The sequence below is a fragment of the Athene noctua genome, chromosome 1, assembly GCF_965140245.1.
Source record: "Athene noctua chromosome 1, bAthNoc1.hap1.1, whole genome shotgun sequence".
NCBI lineage: Eukaryota > Metazoa > Chordata > Aves > Strigiformes > Strigidae > Athene > Athene noctua.
Genome location: NC_134037.1, coordinates 7,764,738 through 7,785,702, shown reverse-complemented (window position 1 = coordinate 7,785,702; position 20,965 = coordinate 7,764,738). Strand labels below are relative to the sequence as shown.

General features: G+C 43.3%; 1 protein-coding gene across 2 annotated transcripts in view; it reads left to right on the top strand.

Moving 5' to 3' along the window:
- CLIC5 (chloride intracellular channel 5) overlaps positions 1 to 9,395 on the top strand; it is an 83,533-nt gene extending 74,138 nt beyond the window's left edge. For both annotated transcript variants that reach the window (XM_074895505.1, XM_074895507.1), the window contains exon 6: positions 181 to 9,395. In XM_074895505.1, the coding sequence (XP_074751606.1) occupies positions 181 to 348 (168 nt within the window). In that variant the 3' untranslated portion in view covers positions 349 to 9,395. The remainder of the gene's footprint in view (positions 1 to 180) is intronic.
- Positions 9,396 to 20,965: the final 11,570 nt, after the last annotated feature.

The window sequence follows — 20,965 nt, the reverse complement described above, 5'->3', positions numbered from 1 at the left end:
AAGCAGTATCCTTGCAAGAAAGGGGAGAGCCAACACTCACTTTTCAGGCTTTTCTAAGCCCAAGTCTTTAAGCATTTCTTTCCTTTGCCAAGAAAGAGTAAGAAGCTCTCTAAAAGCAGGAATCTGGAGATGTATCACTAGCAAGATGATTTTTTTTCCCCTCTTTTATCTTTGGTTTAGATTGTTGCAAAGAAATACCGCAACTTTGAGTTCCCGGCAGAGATGACAGGGCTGTGGCGGTACCTGAAGAACGCGTATGCCAGGGATGAATTCACCAACACCTGTGCAGCAGACAAAGAAATTGAGCAAGCCTACGCAGATGTGGCCAAGCGGCTCAGCAAGTCCTAACTGACCTCAGTGGTGGCTCAACATCCCCTTTTACAGACTCTTCTCCTTGTTGCCTTAACATATACTTTATCATTACGCTATCTGGTTGGCATCCCTATGACTTCACCTGTTCAAGTGTATTGGTTAGACAAATCTACTTCTCCCTGGAGAAAAGAGAAGGCAGCTCTAGTGTGGGGGGTGGAGACCCTTTGAAATCTGAACCTAAGATCTGGCTCAACTAGTATTATTCCCAATCAGTATTGGAAATGAGTCCACTTTACTACTTTCTTGTTTCATGTTGGGTGTATATCACCACCGGTATTCTCTGGAGTTTTAAAGATAGGATATTAGCTGAAATTTCAAGTAAAAGAGTTAGGGACATATAGAACTGGTTCTTCTGCAGGTTATTTCGAGGATGCTTTTTCCCCCAGTGCTATTGAGATCCTTGAGGCAGAAGCAAAATATGAGAGTGAGAGAGAGAGAGGGTGGAAAAAAAGATTTTGACCCCAAAGGAGAAATGCTCTTAGCAGATATATTTAAAAAGCCTTTCTGAATGCATATTCTGTTTTAGCAGGCCCAAGAGTTTATAGGGTATTTTTAACTTGGCGCAAGAGGGGGAAGCCTGAGTGAATATGTCAGACTTGCAGATGCTACTTTGCATAAAATTTGCATGATGCTGTTGGATCCGAATGTCTAAAGCAAAAGAGAGTGAATGAGCAATTGAGCAGGCAGCCCTTGGAAGAGTGGGGCTAGTGCCAAAATGCCCAGTGGATCTGCTAGTTGGTAGAGACACACAGAAGTAGCAATAATGGGGGCAGCATATCGACTCCAACGATAGAGGGAATTGGCACAGCTAACCAAACCACGGAGGATATTGTCATCTTGACTGTATGGTTGCCAGTTCCTTTATAATTGCTATCTTGGGAAACTTGGATAGGCAGGAGAAAGCTGTTGCTGCACATGAATTCCAGGCAGCGGAAGCACTTTCTTCGCGTTGGGCTCCAGATGGGTCACTTTCAAGCGCTCATCATCTCACCCCAGGAGAAGTTTGCTTTGAGAGCCTCAAAAAGGGAAGACTAAACCAGAGAGAGGCACATTCCCAGCCAGAAATTCAGCAAGTATGCTAGCAGAAATCCATGCATGATGCCTTAGTCCCACTCCTCCAGGGTTTACTGATCTGGGTTACACAATTCTGGATTAGGATTGTTTGCTAAAACTGATTATTTTGTTCTGTCTGTAGCATCTGCCTGACACAATCTGCTTTATACTAGTGATTATTCGCATGCTACTTTAGCAAATACAGAATGACAGCTCTTTTGCATGAAACTCACGCGCCCCAATAGGTACAGCAGCGCACATGGCTCGCGATTTTCAGTTCGGGGGGGATTTATCATTGTTTTCAAAGATAAAATAAATCTGAGCTGTGACCCAATGTGGCTCCCCTTCTGATCAGAGCTTCTAGAGCTGCACTGATTTGAGGGGAACCCCAATTTGGTGAGCTGTGGCTGAGGGGAACCTCGCAGCAGGCTTGTTTGCAGTCAGAGAGCTGGAGGACTGTAGACAGCATGGAAAGCCAGCCTCTGCCGTGTGGTGCTGATGACACTCCGAAGCCATCCTGTTGCTTTGGTGGGATTATTCCACTTTCCACACACACCCAGCTGGGAGCAGAATGTTGCCCGTTGACTGTGAAGATAGTTTGTGGTTGACTATTGTTTCACATGCAGTGGTCAATCTGCTGCGAACTTTCAAAACCTTGGAAGAAAACGCATGAACTCCCAAGTCTTCTCCTAGAATGGGCTATTTTAACAACGGCTGGACTGGAGGGCAAAGGCCTGCACTCTTTAAAATATTGCTGAGAAATCAACTGGCTCAGAGAACACTAATAGCAGCCAGAAAAATCTAATGCGATTAGAAGTGTCTGCACAAGCACATGTGGCTTGTTAAAAACATTTCTTCATGAGATTGGAATTATTTGTGATTTTTTTTTTTTTTTTGGTGTAAATTAAGGCAATTATTTATTTATTTATTTTAATTGACTCAGTCCTTTCCTCTGTCTTTCTGGTTTTGTTTTCACTCAGCACGCTGGTCAGGATGGCTCTGTCTGCTTAGAAAAGTGTTATTAGCCATGCTCTGCTAATTAGTTTTTAGTGAAAAGTCTTCTATCTGATTAATTGTCACTGGTCTTCTTTTACTTTCACTATGATTTGGTTAGGACCATGCCGATCAACAGCATCTACATTTGTCTCGGTTGTCTTTTTCCAGGTTTGTACTTCAATTAGTGGCTTTGCTTAATCACAGTTGCAGTGGATTTCTGGATGAAGATGCAGAGGCAGATGCAGATTCTTGCTCTGTGCTTATTATATTTAGCTCCTTAAAGAAGGGTGTCCAAACATGCAGCAGATGTATGGCAGGGTAAATGAAGCAGTTCAGGGTCTGTCCTGATTTCTTCCATCTCTGTGAATCTTCACCAATATGCTGAATCCCCTGGCTCTGAAATGTTCTGTGTCTTACTTTAGTTTTGCTAGAAGAGGGTCAAAACACAGTTGATCTCAGCAACTTCAAATTGCATCTGTTTTTAAAAAATATTATAAAATATATACCAAAAAGAAAAAGAATCTTTCATAAGATGATTTGCATGTTCTTAAAATCTTTTAAGGATTTCATTATAAAACCTATATATCCCCAAGGTTGATTAATGAATAAGAAGTCCTTAAATATTGCCATTTTTCCAACACCCCCCTCCCAAAATCTAGTTATAAAGTATGCATGGATATGAGAAAGAATAAGAGGAAAATTAAGCAGTTTTCAGCTCAGTGCCCGTTCTGTGTGAATTCAAGTCTCACTATGCATCCCAACTTTGCATCTTACTCATAGCTCTATTATAGGCTGATCCAAGATTACGGACAGGTTCAGGCATTCCCTGACCTTAGTTTGGGTTTGAAATCCAAGCTCCTGTTTTCAGATCTGTAACTTTCACTCACCTTTGTGCATTTTGGCTTTAGCCATAGTCATAAGCAGGAAATACTGGAAATCCTACATAGAAAAGTGTTTTGCTACGATTTTTGAGCTCAGTTCTCAAGACTCAGGATCCATCACCAGTGAGATTTTAAAGGGCTCCAGACCCCTTTAGGCAGGGTATTTTTGGTGACCTTCCATTGTAGTTAGAATTATAAGTAATAAATATTAATCATACAGGATTGTATATCTACATTGGCAAGCCAGCATTTCTGAAAAGAATCTAAGTGACAAGACAGACATTGCAGATTTACAATAACTTTGTTCATAAATTTTTTGCAAGATGTAAAGAAAGACATAGTGCAGAGGGGGAAGAAGCCAACAATATGGATTTAATCATCTACATTTCAGAAATGCAGACCAAATGTCTGTAAAGATGTCCATTTCATCCAAACATTTCTTAGATATTTATTTCAAAGCTCCCTGTTCAGTCAATCCAACACTCCATTCATATTGGATCTAATATTGATTTTTCTTCTATTAGCAGTGGTATGGGAGTGCTAGAGGATCCCATATATTAGTTACTCTTATTTTCTTATTTTCTGTTAGACTAAATTGCCAAGAGGTCATCTTGTTGTGCAGGTAAGACTATTTAAAAGAGAGCTTCTGACAAACATTTTTTTCCAATAGAAAATTCATATAACGATATTGTTTTCTCAAGACTAGTGGGGAATATGGAGCTACAGGTTACCAGCTCTTCTCCTATGTTCAGCTGAAAAGCCACTTCCAGGGAGGAATGGTAGCCTGCATCACAAAGAAGCTAGACATCTTTGTTTCCTACAAGAAAGATCAGCTGAATTGCGCATAGCATTTATTTTGAATACAGATTTATTTTGTTTTAATCCCCAGATACCTTTCGTCCTCTCTCAGCCTTGCTCAAAGTCATCTCCAAGTCAGCCATAATAATTCTGCCATTTTCTCAGTGCTAAGTAGCAGGGTGCTCATGGATGGGCACATGGGGAACAGGGTTTCAGCACAACCCATCCGTCTTGGGGGATGAAATCCAAAGGCCTCTGCTTGCAGCACTGCTCCCACAAGCAGAGAGAGCTCCCTTGCTGCACTGATGAATTTTGGCTAATTAGCTGAGTTTAAGGTATTACAAAAACATAGGCAGTGGAAATCCCACTTCTGTAAAGCCCCAGAAGCACACGGAAACATTAACTTTTTAAAATGAATTTGTGCTTTAAAAAAAAAAATAGCTCCCAAATCTCATGTCCTCCTCCATGTGTATTCTTTTAAGCATCAGGCAGTTTGCCTTTGTTTATTATTCTGCTAGAAATATTCATTATTCTTGAATTGGTTTTGATATTAAGAAATATTTTTCCAGTAAGATTTTGCCTTTCTGCTGAATCTTTCATCTCTTCATTAATTTTGATGTCTGCAATGACCTAGTAATTCCAGAGGAGGCAGGAAAGCTGTGAAGCTTATACTTGTTGAGAAGTTGAAGGAGGTAATGATTTTTTTGGAGAAAACAGTATTAAAAGCATTAAAAAAAAAAAAGGAAAAAAAGTGTCTTTTCATCTGGGATACTTTAACCAAGAGTGATAGACTGTTTAGTCTGGAATGTGATTTTCGGCACAGACCTGAGCAAGCCACCATGTTTAAGGTGACTTTGCCTAGGGATTTCCCCAGGATGAATGAAGATGTTCCCTCTGAGTCACAAATTTTCCCTTTTCCTTGGCCAGGAGGGATCTGTTGGTTTCTACTGACAACAAACTATGACAGCCCACTAACCCAGTGCTAGGCAGGGAAAAGAGGGGTCCTGTTGCCTTTTTCTTCTAGCTCATGTGCAGGGAAAACAAAAAACATTAATCTGTTTTATTTCCTTGCCCCACATCCCAAGCAACACTCCAGCCCTAGGAAAGCACAGAGACCCCATCCAGCACTGATTTTCAAAGCTTGTTCCGTCCATGTTTTAACGTGTGATGTAAAGGTCTGAAGAGCCCCGTGTAATTTCTCCGGCGCTCACCACGCAGCGTGACAGGACTCAGCAGCATCTCAGAGACCGCAGCAATCATGTTATTCCCCTGTTGCCCCAAATCATTCCCCTTTCACCATGTATTGTAGAGATGCTAAAGCTCAAAATACTCCAGAGGATGCACTTGAATGTGGTGTATTTTGAGCTGTGCTCATCAACTAACCCGCTCTGAATGATGACATTGTCGCGGCTCAGCAGGTCGTGCCTCTGCTGCCAACCGGACGACCCATCGCCGCTGGAGCAGCAGCGCTCCGATGGGAAACGCCGCAGCTGCTCAGCCAGCCGTGGTGCAACTACGATGAAAGGATTCAGTGCCACCTTTTCTCCGGCCCAGCTCTCTAGCTGAAGTGTGTTAGCAGCTCAGCTGGGGCCATGATCCAGCGCTAATGAGCATTTCTAGCTTCCAGCGTGTGAATAGAGGCTACTCATGTGTTTAATGTTAAACATGTGCTTGCCTGCTTGCCTGGATAGGGGCCTAAAAGTCATGACAGAAAAGCCTATATTAATGAAGAGCATTATAATTCTCTTTCCTTTGAAATCCAGTGGCAGAATTCCCAGTGGGGGAATTCCCAATAGGAATTCCCAGTAGTGCCCAAGGCTACATAAGCACGAAGATGTTTCAAGCGTGAAGATGTCCTCAGAGAGCAGAAAACACTCAAGGAGAAAAGGAAGCAGCAGCGATATATAGAGTCTTCCTACAGAAGCAGGACAGGGCACCCAGCTCTGTCCCGGCGGCAGCTGGAGGGAGGGACACCACCAGTGCTGTCAGGCTCCGTTCTGGTTTATGGTGGGGAGGTTCGGAGTGGAGCTGGGTCCGGGCCACGTTGGCAGTGTAATGCCAAGGCATGTTCTGCTGTATCTCCAACCACGCTCCCTATGGTGGTATCCCACAGTATAACGATGCCTCCATTGTGTCTGCCTCACTCTTATTATGAAGTGGCTTGTCTAAAGAAAACTAAGAAGGGTGGGGGAATTTTTTTTTTTATATATACATGGAGTAAAAACAATCCAAATATGCTTTAATGGTTCTCAACATGATACTGTCAATTCTCACCACAGGGTGGAATTTGTTGGTGGAAATTAAATTAAATTAAATTAAAACAGAAAAGCTTGGCTATTGCTAATGGGTACTACTGGGAGCCCTAAAAGCAGTTTGCAGTGTAGAACCATAGCAGGAGCGAACATCCTTTAATTCCCAGAATCACTTAGATTTCACAGGGTCATTCTGCTACACTGCTGAGAAGTTGCTCTTTCCCTGTCTCCCTAGGTCTATTAAATCTGAAGAATTTGGGAAATGGCTACGGGCACCACATTAATCTTTTTCTTTTTCACTTTTTTTTTTTTTTTTTTCCGCCCCTTCATTAAATTAACTACTTTAGTTTGGAAGTAAGCGATAAGTAAACAGAATTTGCAAACAGCTGAGTTCTCTACTTTTTCATTAAGGAAGTTTTTAAGAGCTTTCAGGAAATGAGAGGTTATCCCCAGCTTTGGGAATAAACTATGGTATAAAATATAGAGAGAAATGTGATTCTGATTAAATAATTTAAGCAAGAAGATTAAGTTTTGTTTTAAGGAGCATGCTTTGGACTAAACAAACAGAATACTACAGAAATTGTAATAGGGATTTAAGACTCTGTTCCAATCTCCTTTTATTTTAAATTACTGATTGTACAACATAGAAACTATATGTATATATATTCACCTTATTTAACTGCATTATTTAATTCAATAATGCTGTGTTGGGATGGAAGGTGGCATAAAGAGGAAAACTTAGACTCTTGAAACAGTACTATTATTTCTGTGTCTTTGATTTTGTTCCCACTGGAATAAACAAGAGCTGCACCATTTACTCGTGTAGAAGCAGGATCTCAGTTCACAGGTCCGGATAGTTTCGCAGTCTCTTTGGAGGACGGGGTGATTTGCTGTTTAGCAATCTGAGTCTTTCAGTGCGCACGGTGCATTTCGGAAGGCGTCCAGGACCATCCTTGGGTGAACGGATAGCGTTGCTTGTGAAGGACCACAGTGAATCCCCTGCTGTTATAAAATGAGATTAAGCCATCATGAGACGTGGACTGGCTAACCCTGAACCAGACACGTTTGAATGCAGCGCAGCCGCTAAATTGGTCTGACATCAGGAACCGCAGCGTAAGAGCTTGGCCTCAGAAGTGAGTCAAAGCAGCATCTTTGTCACCAGTCATTTTCTATTTATAACAACACAGATCTATTTTATAATCACGGGGAGGCACAACAGGAGTGGGCTTTGTTCTGCCTAAATCTCATTTCTTGTGCGGGTGCGTTTAAACACAGCCTTTGGCCCCTTGCCGCACACCACACACACCCAAGGCGGGCAATTCTGGCACAACAATGCACACCCTGTCGTGCTTGAATGCTCAAAGACTTTGAGCTGAAGCAATAAACTCCTGCTAAATGGCTTTAAAATGTTCCCTTAAGTGTGCTGAGCTGCCACGCTGCCTCACTTCTCGTTTCCAATGCCATTTTATGTCCAAGCCTTGGGTTTCAAATAAACCAGGAGTATGTTGCATTGTTTAGTGCTGGAAATTACTGGGCATTGTTAACCATAAGAAATTGGGGTAAAAAACCCACCCCAAGCCCCAATCCAACCCTCTTTCCTAGTGCAAAACTGACTGCACATGAACATGACCCTCTTTTCGGAGGCTGTGAACACATTCCCCATAGCTGCTCACTTCGCTTTCTGGAGAATGGGTCATCTTCTGTGCAAATCCTCAGAACTATGTTGGTAAACGCCCCTTTTTTCTCTCTCTTTTTTTTTTTTTTTTTTTTTATTTAATTTGAAGAGTCCTAATCTATATTGCCTAGAAACTTATGAACTAACGATCAATAGATCTATTTTTATAGTCTGACTGTTCTCAGTTCTAAAGCCTGAAGATCAAAACCAAATTGCATAGTGAGATTTAGGGGTGAAAGGAAATCCTGACTGATTTGAGGCACAATCCTGGTTACTTTGAGGTGGGTGTGAGGTTGAAAGAGAAGAAGGGGAGCCCACTGTACTGTCCTTCCACTGAGGGAGGATAGCAGGAGCCAGTCTGGAAGTCCTAAGAGCTATATGGGCAAGTTTCCCATCTTCAGTGTGAAAGAAACCTGTACAGAGACCTGAATGGCCCTAAGATGACCCGCAGTGGCTTAAAAATTGCAATGACATTAAAAATAAAAATTTGGGATGTGAACAATGACATGATGATCTGGCACGATACCTCTTCATTTGAAAGGACACTTGAATTTTTGAGCACTGGCCCAGACCCAAGTTCAAGACTGGATTTTCTCCTCCAAAATGTCATGAATCTCAGAAATACCTGATGGCTGTTGGGATTATCACCCCCTGAACTGCTTGGGTAAAAGCAAAATCAGGAACTCTTAAGGAGAAAGCAGGAATGACCTTTAAACTTGGACCTGGTAAACTTCAAAGAAAAGTCATTTATTTGTAAACAACTATTTTATAGTGGTTGACAGTGAAAAGTGTGTTTCCAGGGGTATCCATCAGATAAGAAAGACAGACAGGATAAATCCCTTCACATACTTGTGATTTTCAGTTGAGGCACATCCTCTGTTAGTGGGTAATTTTAGATTAGACTGTAACCTTTCAAGGTAGGAACTAAATATTTCTTCTCTGTATGTGCAGCTCCTAACACAACAGAAGCCTGATTAGAGCCTTTGTGTGCCGCTCTAACCTTCGTAACATATAATAATAGGAACAGTATAATTAAAATGTCATTGCAGTTCACCTGTAATATTATGAGTGTGTGGCTGTACTCTGTCAACTGTGAATAAAATTAATGTTCTTTTTGTATAATAGGTAGTATATTTTATTATTGAAGAAACAGTTTAATTTTTAAAAGCAAAAAAGTATCTTATTAAAATGTAGCTTATTGTTTCATTTTAGGCTTTTGGATAAATAAGCAAAAGTTTCTTTTGTATCCTTCAAATGAGTATGTGTTAAATGTAGAAATCCATCTTCCTAAATTGGAGATGCTTATAAATTTATATTCCAAGAGTGATTAACACCTGATAATTTGAATAAAAGTGGTTTATTTTCTCATTGGGTTATTCCTGAATTTTGTTTAATTTTTTTTTTTTTCTTTTAAACAGGCAACATTCCCTTGGCTGAAAAAAAAAAATTTGTGCTCATAGCTTGAATACAGCTATACTTACACTGGATCTAAAAATCGATTTAATAGAAATAAAGGGAAAGACAGCAAGGACAAGTAAGCTACACCTGTGCTAGAAGAAGAAGAAACATAGCCAGGGTGTAGCTCATGCACTGTCCCCCAGGGATTGGTGCCAATGCAGCTGGTGGTACTGTGCTAGCCTGGACTGGAGAGCACTCTCCAAGGCAGTGTCCAAGCACAGCACACAGGACTGAGAGCTTGAAATGCTGGGGTTTCAACCCCAAGCCCCAAGTTAAGGTTGACATCTGGGTGATTCCCCCAGCCCTTCCCAAAGGGGGGTGAGGTTCCCTTTAGGCTCCCCCCCAGGGTGGGCCGGCCTGGCAGACAGAGCCATTGGGTCAGTGAGCCCCAGGGGTCCCGCAGTGAGTAACCCAAGGTCAGGTGTCCCACTGAGGGATAAAGCTGGGACCCCTGGCAGGAGGGGCAGTGTCTGTGTGTGAGGTGGGTGCCCTGTGCAGAGTTCCCTGTTGGGGAAGGACCTCCCGCCTCCCTGGGACTGGGCTCCACTCAGGTCTGGCTTTTGTAAACGCGGGCTGTGTAGAGATTCAGTGTGTGGCTTCCTTGGTCTTGTGTGTTTGGCTTGTTGACCTGTTTGTCTCCCATCCCTTCTATGGGAGACTGCATTTCACTGGTTATCCCACCCATTGCTGGTCGTGCGGTGTCGTTGGGACCGATGTCAGTTATGTATAACCTGATTGACTTGTTTGTACCCCCAGCGCTCACCCATGTATTGGCCCTTTTGTATCAAATATAATTTGGTTATTGGTTCATCTTTATGCTGGCTGTGTCCCTTATGCTAGGCCTGATAACTGGCGAAAAAGAGCTGCTGGGGTTATAACACAGCTCTATAAAATAATGGATGGGCTGAAATGGGGAAAGATTATTCAGTGTTGCTCATATCACAGGTTACATGTTCCTAATGAAATAATCAAGCAGCAAAGTTTAAATCAAACAGGAATAAGTGCCTTTTTACACTGTGTATAGTTAAGCTTTGGAGCTAGAGGATGCTGTACAGATCAAAATGAATATGGGGCTCAAATATGCATATGGTAACATCATGAAGAACAGATCCATTAATGTTAAACATGACAGTTTGGATGCAATTTCCAGGTCAAGAAGTTCCTAAATACCAGGGCTGGGAGAGGGTCCAGTAAGAAGTAGGTTTCCACTTGCCTTGTTTCTGCGACACAGCTGAGGTAGGGCTGGGTGGGCTCACTCCAGAATGGCCTTTCTGATATTAGGATACACAAATGTGAAGTATTGTAAATTTTATTCCAAAACCCCTTTTGAATTTATCTTCCCCAAAGCAAACCTCTTTCAGAGAGGCATTGGAGACAGAGTCTGGGTCCCTCTTGCAGCAAATGACAGGGAATCACTATCCATCTCAAATAACACAAGTTCATCATTCAACAGCTGCAACTGGAGAGGAACAAGTAGGATTTCTCCCAGTTTACTTGTCAACTTTTTTCTGATCACCAAAGACTGTACCCTTTGAATCGTATCGCTCTAGTACCACATCTCTCTTCATGTGAGGTGAGATATAAAAATGAGAATTTGTATCAAATACTTCAAACCTAAGCTGGTGTCAGCCTCATGTTTCTGCTTTAACTAGTGCTGAAGTAGCTATTCTGTTGTCCAGGGCCTCAGCTGATTGCTTTTGGACTAAGCTCTCAGTGCACAAGCACCCAGGTGCACCTTTGTAGCAGACATGGTCTCTCCCTTCCTCTTTTATCATGGCAGTATGGAGGAAAACAAGGGCATCTGCAAAACTCACCATCGGGCATATCAAAGAACGAATAAATAAGGTAATGCAATCCCTTTTTTTGCCTAATTTGTAACCAGTCCTGAATTTTTTGCTGAGTGAGCAAACAAACCTTTGCTGTTTGGTCACTCAGCTGCATGAGAGGTGGCCATGGCCAGCACTGCTGTGGCTGACTGGTAACACTGCTGTGCATTTTCTTGTAGAAACCCACACCTTGCACGGCTCCATCATGTCCCTGCGTTGCCAGAACCACACGCAGGAGACCGTGTCATCCCGATGAGCAACTCTGAAAGTGGCTGGCACTGAATGCTTCAAAGGGTAGTGCCAGGAGCCCCAGACCTTGGGGTTTAACAGAGTGACCACACCCAAAAAATGTTCCACGCTCATGTTGCTTTTTTCTGATGTTTATTTAATTAAAAATAGTTACCTATAGCTATGGCTTCTCTCATTGTACAAACAAACCCGAGGCTGATCTCAGGCTCTCTGGACACTGGTCTGGGTGATATTTTTGGTAGTGAATGCACCAGATCCATTAGGCACTGTGTGAAAAAAGAAGTTTCTGTGCGTGAGTGATTGTGATTGCAGAACTGAATGGTGAAAAATGAGGTAACAACTTGGATCACTCATCATTTTTCCTGTCTTTATTTTATCACTCCTTATGCATCTGCTCTGAACAATCCAAAGCTTCCCCCTTTCCACAGCCGTGTCTCTATGCTGCTGGTCATTTTTTTGGTCATTTGGTCTCTGAAGGATCACTTCTACCCAGCTAATCGCTCTATCTGGTGGGGATTTGTACTGCTGTCTCTCCTTGCTTGCCATGTAAAAAAATAAAGTCCTTAGCGGGCTCCATGGAGCTGCTGGCACCTCTTCCTTCAGGGATGGGGTGGGGGGAAACTTTGTCAAGGAGGGTTTAGTTTGGTTTTTCTTTTTTATCTCAATACCTGCTGTAACACTCTACACATCCTGCTAGACATGCTGCAATCAGTCCAGTCTGCGCCAGGCAAGAGTTTAGACATTTCAGGTGTCATCCATCCTTCATATCGTGCGTGCCTTTCCTTTCATGAGCCCAGCAGATGCCTTTAATTGCCAGCCACTGCTCTTGGCTTTCCAAGAAGTAGCAAAGGAACTATGGAGTCCCTCTGGCGAAGGATGAAACAAAGGGGCCCAGCAGTGTTATGACATTTTCTTGCACTGAATTGGCTTTGGGAAGAATGGGCTCTTTCCTCCCGTTAGATAAGCACAGAAATCTTAAGCAGATGCTTGCAAAACATCAAACAAATATATACTTAAAAAAAATAAATATAGGCTATACCCACATGCCCCATAATCTGGCCAATATTCAGCCACCGCTAACAGTATCTAGCCTTTCTCTGGTGAAGCCTGGAGGAAAAGGAAAAACCCGCAGTCTAGTTGCTCCACAGCAGGACTGCAACCGGCTCTTCCAGCACCATCATCCCAGGGCGGAATGCGGCAATGCCAGGAGCTGGTGGCCAGTCTCCAATCTGCCCTGTTGTTCAGCAGCTAGATGGAAACACAGTCCTTCTCTCTTGTGTGTTGTGTGTACAGTCCAGAGGCTTTAATCTGTTTTTCTCCTTAAATCAGCATTGTGGAATTTGAGGGGAATTTCATGCCATAGGGAAGAAGGTGCAGCAGTCTGGAAAGCCTAAATTGCCAAAAACAAAAAGCAAGGGTGTTTTCTTTAGTGCTTAAGTAACCCTTATGCTCCTGATTTCTAAGGCAGAGATAATACGGGAGATTTCTTCTGGTTCCCTTGCATTGAAAGCCACAGTTCTGGGGAAAAGCTGGATGGAAGTATATTCACTGAGAGTGTGAGAACATCTTGCGAGAAGTCCCCCTTCCCTCAACCCTTTGTTAAAACAACATTAAAGATCATTACTGGTGCCAAGGGCAAGACTTTTCAGAACTTGCTGGAGTTCAGGTCACCCGTGAATTCCTCGTTCACCTCCTCGTGTGAGTGGGTTGTGGTACCAGCTTTCATCAGCTCGTGTACCACATCCTGTGCAGGTCCTGCCCTGTTCGGTGCCCTGAATGGGTGATGCAATTTGTTTTCTTGGCAACGGGTGGTGCTGGGCCTTCTTTATTCCTTATTATTCAGTCTGTTAGGAAGCTCTTTAAAATAGTCGTGGTATCATGTGCTTTCTGCAACAGTGACATTTGTAACTGCTTCACAAACATTCATTAGATCACTCTGTGTATCCCTAAGGGGGACAGGATGATGTTTCACAGCGTGAGAACTTCAGATACGAGTTTTTCTCTTCACTTTGGCTGCTCAGTATCACCTATTTAAGACATGATTTTTCACAGTACATTTCACTGCACAGTGATTTCTGGGTACTGCTGTACCAATAAATTCAACGTGCTGGGAAAATTCCCAGTCTCTAGGACAAACTGGCACAAAATGGTTCTTGTCCATACTGGTTTTACCCTCCTAAACTGGATGGCTGCCTGCAAACCGCGTATTAGAAACAAACTCTGGACAAATAAACTCCCAAACAATGCTGGGGACAGATTAGTTTGGGAGGGTGTGAGGTGGCCTGACCCAAGAGGGCTCTCACAGTCTAGACATACATACATTTATATATGTATGGTGTGTATATACTGAGTAGTAAAGGCAGATACTTGGGTTAGGTTCCCACTGCTTTCAGGTGCAGCTGGGAGTGCTCAGAGCTCCTGCACTTCAACTGTTGCCACCTCAGGTCCCAGTGCCACCATAAAAAGCAGCAAATTTGTCTCAGTTGAGCAGTATTTGGTCTTTCCTCAGTTCAGATTGTTTGGCTTTGCAAGTATCATAATGTTTTAGTGTAGCATTTCCTTGTATAATGTGTTGTGTGCGTGCATCTGTATGCATACTCACGTGTATACATCTGTTTATACGTGTGTGTATACATGTACGGTGGCATCCTTCCCTCCAAGTGGCATTTTAATTCAGGGTATCTGTAATAATCACAGAAAATCAGTGCAGCTGGTATTTGAGCTGTCACAGGGGACTGGCTGGCTTTAGCACTGTGTCTCTGTTGAAGCCCGAGTCCTAGGGAGGTTATTTATCACACCGCAGTGAGAGTTGTGCTGCCATGCCTGTTTGGCTGGGAAAATTCACTACCCCTTTTTGTGGGGCACGATTCCCCAAGGTAAGCCCTGTGGCTGTCAGAGCCAGTTGGATGCCTTGCTCTGATCCAGCCGGAGTAGCACTCATATTTATGGTGTATGGGCTTAAAACTTTATTCATAAAGCAGCAGCTTTAGCTTTTCACTGTCAACGTGGATGCTGAACTAATAATCAGAAAGGGGAGCAGGGGAAGGGTGGGGACTGGAAAAGAGGAGTTTGTGGGAACATAACAATGTTGAAGAAAAAACTCTGCTTGCTGTCAGTTAAGTCTCTCCATTAGTTACCTCTACCATTATGGATTCATTTTAAGATCCAGACTTCAATATACATAACTTTAAATCACTAACATCCTTCATGGCTCTGTGATTTGCTGGTTCCATATGTAGCCTCTTGGCCCATTGCATTGGCACAGGTTCAATTCTTGTTCTTCCTTTGGGTTACGGTTTCCTCGCTTTGATGGGGGGGATTGGGAGGGGAAGAAGAGGGAAAGAGCAAAAGAGGGATGGTGAGATAGAAGGCAAGTGATGGGGGAGAGGGAAAGAATGTGAGGAAAAGAGAAGAGCAAAAGGAGAAGCAGAAATAATAAAAATGGAGATAAGCAGCTTTAAATAGGAAGAAGTAGAGAAACAGTGTGGAAAAGCAGAAAGAGGAAAACAATGAGAAATGTTGTTATGAGCAGCTGTCCCCATCCTGCTGCTTGTGGCAGTGCTGAGATGCTGAGGAGTAGGAGGAGAGGGTTGATACAGCCTTGCCCGAGTGCCTGAAATGGCAGTGCCATGCTGCTGCTCGTCCCCTCACAAAAAGGCCCAGTCCCCGCCTGAACTTTACAATTAAGCTCACTGAGATTTTGCTTGGGGTCTGGGCTGACAGCTGTATTGAATTTTGGTTTATTGTGTGATTTATCAGGGCCGTCGATGGGCGTTTGGATGATTTAGTGCTGCAAAAATACCTTGGAATGCAACGCACAGCAATATCTGCATTATTAATAACAATAATAATAAAGATAAATGTCCCTCCCCAGAGCTTTCGATGGCCGTGCCACTCAATTTAACATTTTAACAGTGGCATGTGGCCTCTCCATGGCACCTGGTAAGGTCTGATGGATTCGAACAGGCAAAGAAAAGGTTATTTGTCAAACGCTCAGCCTCAGCTGTACGGTATTTTGAAAGCTCCAGGTCAGAGCAGCCTGAGCTGCATTCCTGTCCCTGACATCCAGCGAGACTGAACTTTGTCATGTTATTAAGCTGTCAGCAGCACTGGGGCGTTATTTAGATTTCTGGTGGGAACTCCTTGCACATGCTTGGGGTGCTCTAGTGGGATTATATCAACACCATTGTAAAACACACACAAATGAGCTGTGCTGTAATTACCACATGAAGACCCCGCTTGGCTGGGTTAATCAGCAGAGAATGGAAATACCAGATAAACACAAATGGGCCACCAGGATGTTTGTTTCAGTGGCAACAATGCCATTGTTTCCTACAAAACCAGCCTGATTCTGGGGCTCCTGTGGCAGCCAAACCACCGGCTGCTGAGCATCTGTGCCACGCATGGAGGAGCAACATGGGGCTCCTACAGGCATGACCAGCAGGACTGAGGCTTGGGAAGGTGCAGAGGGACCAAGAGATTTAGGTGACGTGATAATTGCTGATGTTAAAAAAAAAAAAAAAAGAAAAAGAAAAAGTTTTCTCTACATCCTTGTGCCAGTTCCACTCAAAGATCTTTGCATGAGACTCTTGCGCCCACCAGGTAGGACAGAGGCTGCTTTCTGTGCACCCCTCCCTGCGATGCTCTCTGAAGTGGAAGGAGCGATTATGGCTTTATCAATTCCAGCTGCCTGTCGAAAAGGGAACGCTTGGCAAAGCAGCTGTCTGGGGAGTTTTGTTCTGTTGGTTGCCATTCAACAAGTCACATTTGAGTGTGGTTTTACCATTTGCTTTTCAGGGAGAGACACAACCTGATTTAAATTGACTGTACCTCCCAGTAGCCACAAGCCACCGTGGCCAAGTGGGACCGTAGTGGCACCAACCACCCCAGGCAGAACAGAGGGCTGAGGTCCTCCTTCAGAAACCCTCCTTTCTCTGCCCAGTACACCAGACATTTATCTACATAGTACCTGGGTGCTGTAACTAACTCCATGGACAGTGGTTTCCTAGGCAAACTACTGAGCTGCTGGAAAATGTCCGTGTCCCAGGTGTTTTCTAGAACCTCCACAACTCTGTCCATAAGCGAGGGATTGCCTGAGAACTCCTTAAGTCAACGACGGTGTTTATCTGGAGTAGTTTGAATGAGCAGTGAGGATGTTTGTGCACAAGCTGCCTGGCTCTGTCAGGAGGTGATGGGAGAGCACTTGGTTAAACCCTTCCTCTGGAAAAGCTACAGGGAAGCATAAAGGATGGTGACAAATAGTGAATGGGCAACGGTGGCATCATCTGGCACAGCAAGCTTTGAAAGAGATTTTCCACAGAGCCAGACATCTTATTATAGTAGTGAAGCAATATAATAATGAAAATATGAGACTCTGTGTCAATAATATAAGTTCTTGAAGTGACTGTGCTACTCCCATGAGTTTGCAATCCAAATGGGATAAAGACGTCTTACTGGAGCCTCCGTTTGCAGAGAGATGATTGTCTAGAGATGTTCACTCTTCACTCAAATGACCAGGTTAATAGTTCAGTCCTCATCTCCTAGACATTAATGTATGAAGCACAGGATCATCAGTGCCTTCCCATTCCTGGCATAATAGAAGGGCTTGCAGGAGGAATGGGCTGCCCAGGGAGGTGGTGGAGTCCCCATCCCTGGAGGGGTTCAAGAGTTGGGTCAATTTAGAGCTTAAGGATCTGCTGTAGGTGGGAACTGTGCTAGGCGAACGGCTGAACTAGATGATCTCCAGGGTCCTTTCCAACCTAGAATTCTGTGATTCTGAGGGTTTTCTCCTCCATGGAAAGGAAGGGGAGAGGAAAAGGGTGGTGTTGAGTTGCAAGAGAAACTCAGAGACCATGAGTTAGGGAAGAAAGCTGGAATGGAGAAGGAATGGTTCTTCCTTAGGGCCTTTTTGCCATCTCCTGGTTCTACAAAAATGTTTAGCCAGACCATGCTCCGAAAAACTCCTCTCTGAGTCCCCAAAGTGTCCCTGTCTTCCACTTATTTCTGGGACCATATAGGACACCAGACACTGAACAACCATGACAATGTCACTGCCATTTCTTCCTCCCTGTTTTCTTTGCCACACCTATCTGTGTCATGCTCCGTGCTAGCTCTTGACTTCCGATCTCCTGTAGAGGGATGAGATTCACCATGCTTAGCACTGGGGCTAAATAATGCAATTGATAAATAATATTGACGGGCAAACCTGTATCTCCTCAGTGCCAGCACCACTATAGCAGCCAAAGGAATGGACATCACAGATCTGCTCATCTCCTGCCTTTATCTACTCCGTAGTGAGGCCAGTGAAATCCTGATGTCTCCCAGAGACAAAGATTGCTGTGAGAGCCACGAGAGTGACTCAACACCTGTAGAGTTCCAGCCAGGAACCTCTTGCTGCACTCGTGACTTGGAGGTCCCAGGGGTACAGCTCATTTTTATCATCAGCTTTGGAAAATTTGAATGCACAGCTCATAGATCTTCTGCATCTGACTCCTCAGTTACAGGACCTCCTGCGCAATGTCCATCCCAGATGAAAAATATTTTCTAGCCAGAAGGAAATTCTTATTAAAAAATGTAATTTTGTCAAAATTTTCCACATAAAATTGCTGGTTTGAACATGCACTCAAGCCCCCACCGAAACAAATCATCCTCATTTACTAACCAGGATACAAAAGTTAAATAACTCATCTAAAGTCAGTATTTGGAAATGAAATTACATTTTTAAGTAAGATGGCAGCTTGAAAGGAATTGTTCCTTCCAGTGCACCAGAAATGGCTATTTTCAACTGACAGTCATTATCACTTTGTGCTCCCCCTGCTTGCTTTACTCATTTTTTGTCCTCTGACACATGGGCTGGGTGAACATTTTCATTTGTGTGCACTGTGGCAATTTACTACTAATGAAATAGGAATAAAGAGGAGGATTAAATTATCTCTGCCTGGGTCTCAGAGGAGTGGGCGCAGGCAGCCCCCAGGTACTTTTTGTGGGTACTCAAGGCTGGCCAGATGCAGCTGGGATGTGATCTTTTGTTTCTTTGACTCCCACTTGAAAAAATGCCTGGTCACATACTTATCCTTAAATCCAGGGTTGAAGTCAAGGGGATTACATGGTCTGTTGATCCGGGATACAGTTTAGTGTGTGCTTGAGGAACTGTTCGTTTGGTTTATTGAATGGAAGCATTCTCACAGAGTTTAAAGATAAAGGAATTGATTAAAAAAAACTCAAACAAACAAGGGAGAAGGTCAATGTCACTGGATTGGGGTGACACAGCAAGAGAAGCACCTTCAGATAGCCCTGTCCTCTGAACAGAACCGATCAGCACCTTTAAAAGTCAGTTTTTCTTTAAAGTGTCCTCAGCCGGCCACTAAAAATTAGTGAAAAATAGATTATTAGAGACATCTGAAACATAATGATATGTACACAAGAGAATTTGGAATAATAAGGGGTTATGCAGCAATGTATTTTTCACTATTGTAGCCTGTGTTTTCCTTGTGGTTTTATGACATTTCTTAAGCAGCAAAATAAGAAAATAAACACCTTTTCTCCCATTGTTCTTGAGTACTGGATGTTTCATATTCTGCAGTACCAAGATATCTTGCCTTGGTATTCTTGCTTTCTTTTTGCCATCAGTCAAGATCTTCTGCAGCTTGAGAAGAAAAGTCACAGCATATTATTTTTCTCATAGCTGCAAAACCAAAGTATTTAAGAGAAAATGTAGAGCACACTTGAAAAAGAGGGTTAGAAGTGTTCCCCCACAAAAGGGAAAGTATTGTGACATTTGAAAGATTATTCTTCCTGGGACTCAGGGTTTTTACCAGTGATCTGCATCTGTAGTCTTTCCCAAAACACTATCATCAAATGATTCAATGTCATCATCAAAGAATTTTTGGCTACTGACTTTCCTTTAATAATAGTTGAGAAGTTTAATGAAAGGAAAGATCTGCATAAATTTCTTCCTAAATTGGATGAAATCCTGCCTTTTTTCTTTTCTTTTTTTTTTTTTTATTTTTTATTTTTGGTAATATTTCTGCTCAGAGAAAATTATAGTCTCTGGTGCCAGTGATGTGCTCTGTATGTTTTGTTTATTACAGCGGTTTTAACTGGAACCATGGGTGAGGGAGTATCATTATAAAATTCTTGATACCCCTGATATATTTGTGCAAACATAGTTGTGGGCACCGAAGGCAGTGGAGGAGATGACATTTTCAATGCGTTTTCTCCTTATTTTAAGCATCTGCTCAGCCCCTCAAATGTGGTCCGTGCCCACATGCTCTCTAGGCAGAAAGAAACCAAAGTCCTGGTTCAGACCGGACATCTGACCTCGCGTGTCCAACCCCACCTGAGCTGAAGCCGGTTTTCTCAGCTGTCTCTCCAGCTGATCTGTGGCTTGGTGGTGGCACCCGGGTGGTCATCCCCTTCCTGGTGTTTGCCATCACTGCGTCGGGAGCACTGTGAGGAGTTGCGTGACTTCGCAACAGCAGGACAGCCTGGAGTTGCACAAACCAGGAGTGATTGCAGCTTGTAATAAAAACCTCCCGGGCACATAGGTGACACACATGTAGTGTTGGGGGGAACAGGTGGTTGCACCACCTTTGTGAATAGCAAGTGTTGCATCCCAGACAACTGCAAACTCATGCCATGTCTTCAGTACCTGTGAAGATGAGCTCTGTCAATCAGGCCTGCTGGCACTCTCTTTGCAATTCTCTGCATTTCTTTATTTATGATTTTCTAGCATTGAATTGCTTCTGACTCCTTGTAGGACTGCACGAGGTCACATCTGTGGAGGAGATAAACAAGTCTGAAATGCAAGGGGCCAGGTTTTCTAAAGAGCCAGCTGCTGGATTTCTTCCCATTTGGTGTCTACAGGCTGGGTCAGATTTTCCGATGAAGTCAGCCAGCAGCACTGGGTGTCTCCCACTGGGACACTGGTACCCCATTCTGCAAAAAGCTTAAGTCATGGACATTAAACCCTCTTAGAAACCTGGCTGCTGTGAATCATGGGTCTGCTTATTTATTTGTATTACTCTGAACCACGAGGATCTATTAACTGATGGTGATGTGGCAGGGGAGGGAACTGAGATTTTTAATTATCTCCAGGAACTGCTGTATTGGTAAGGGCTGTGTGCTGTCTCTACAGAGCCCAGTGAGCCTTGGTGTGACCCTGCTAAGCTGGAGACTCACACCAAACCCTTCAGGTGGGCTTGTCCTCATCAAACATTGGCTACCTCAAACCAAGGTGTATCTGCCACCAGTGACATGAGAAGAGCACCTCCACAAAGATGTTTACCTTGCTGGTTGGACACATCTCTTAGCATGGGAGGAACTACCTTCTTCTCCAGAGGACCATCTCAGACTACACATTTTGCTTTATGATGTGTGAAGTCAAGAGACAGTAATCTCATGTGG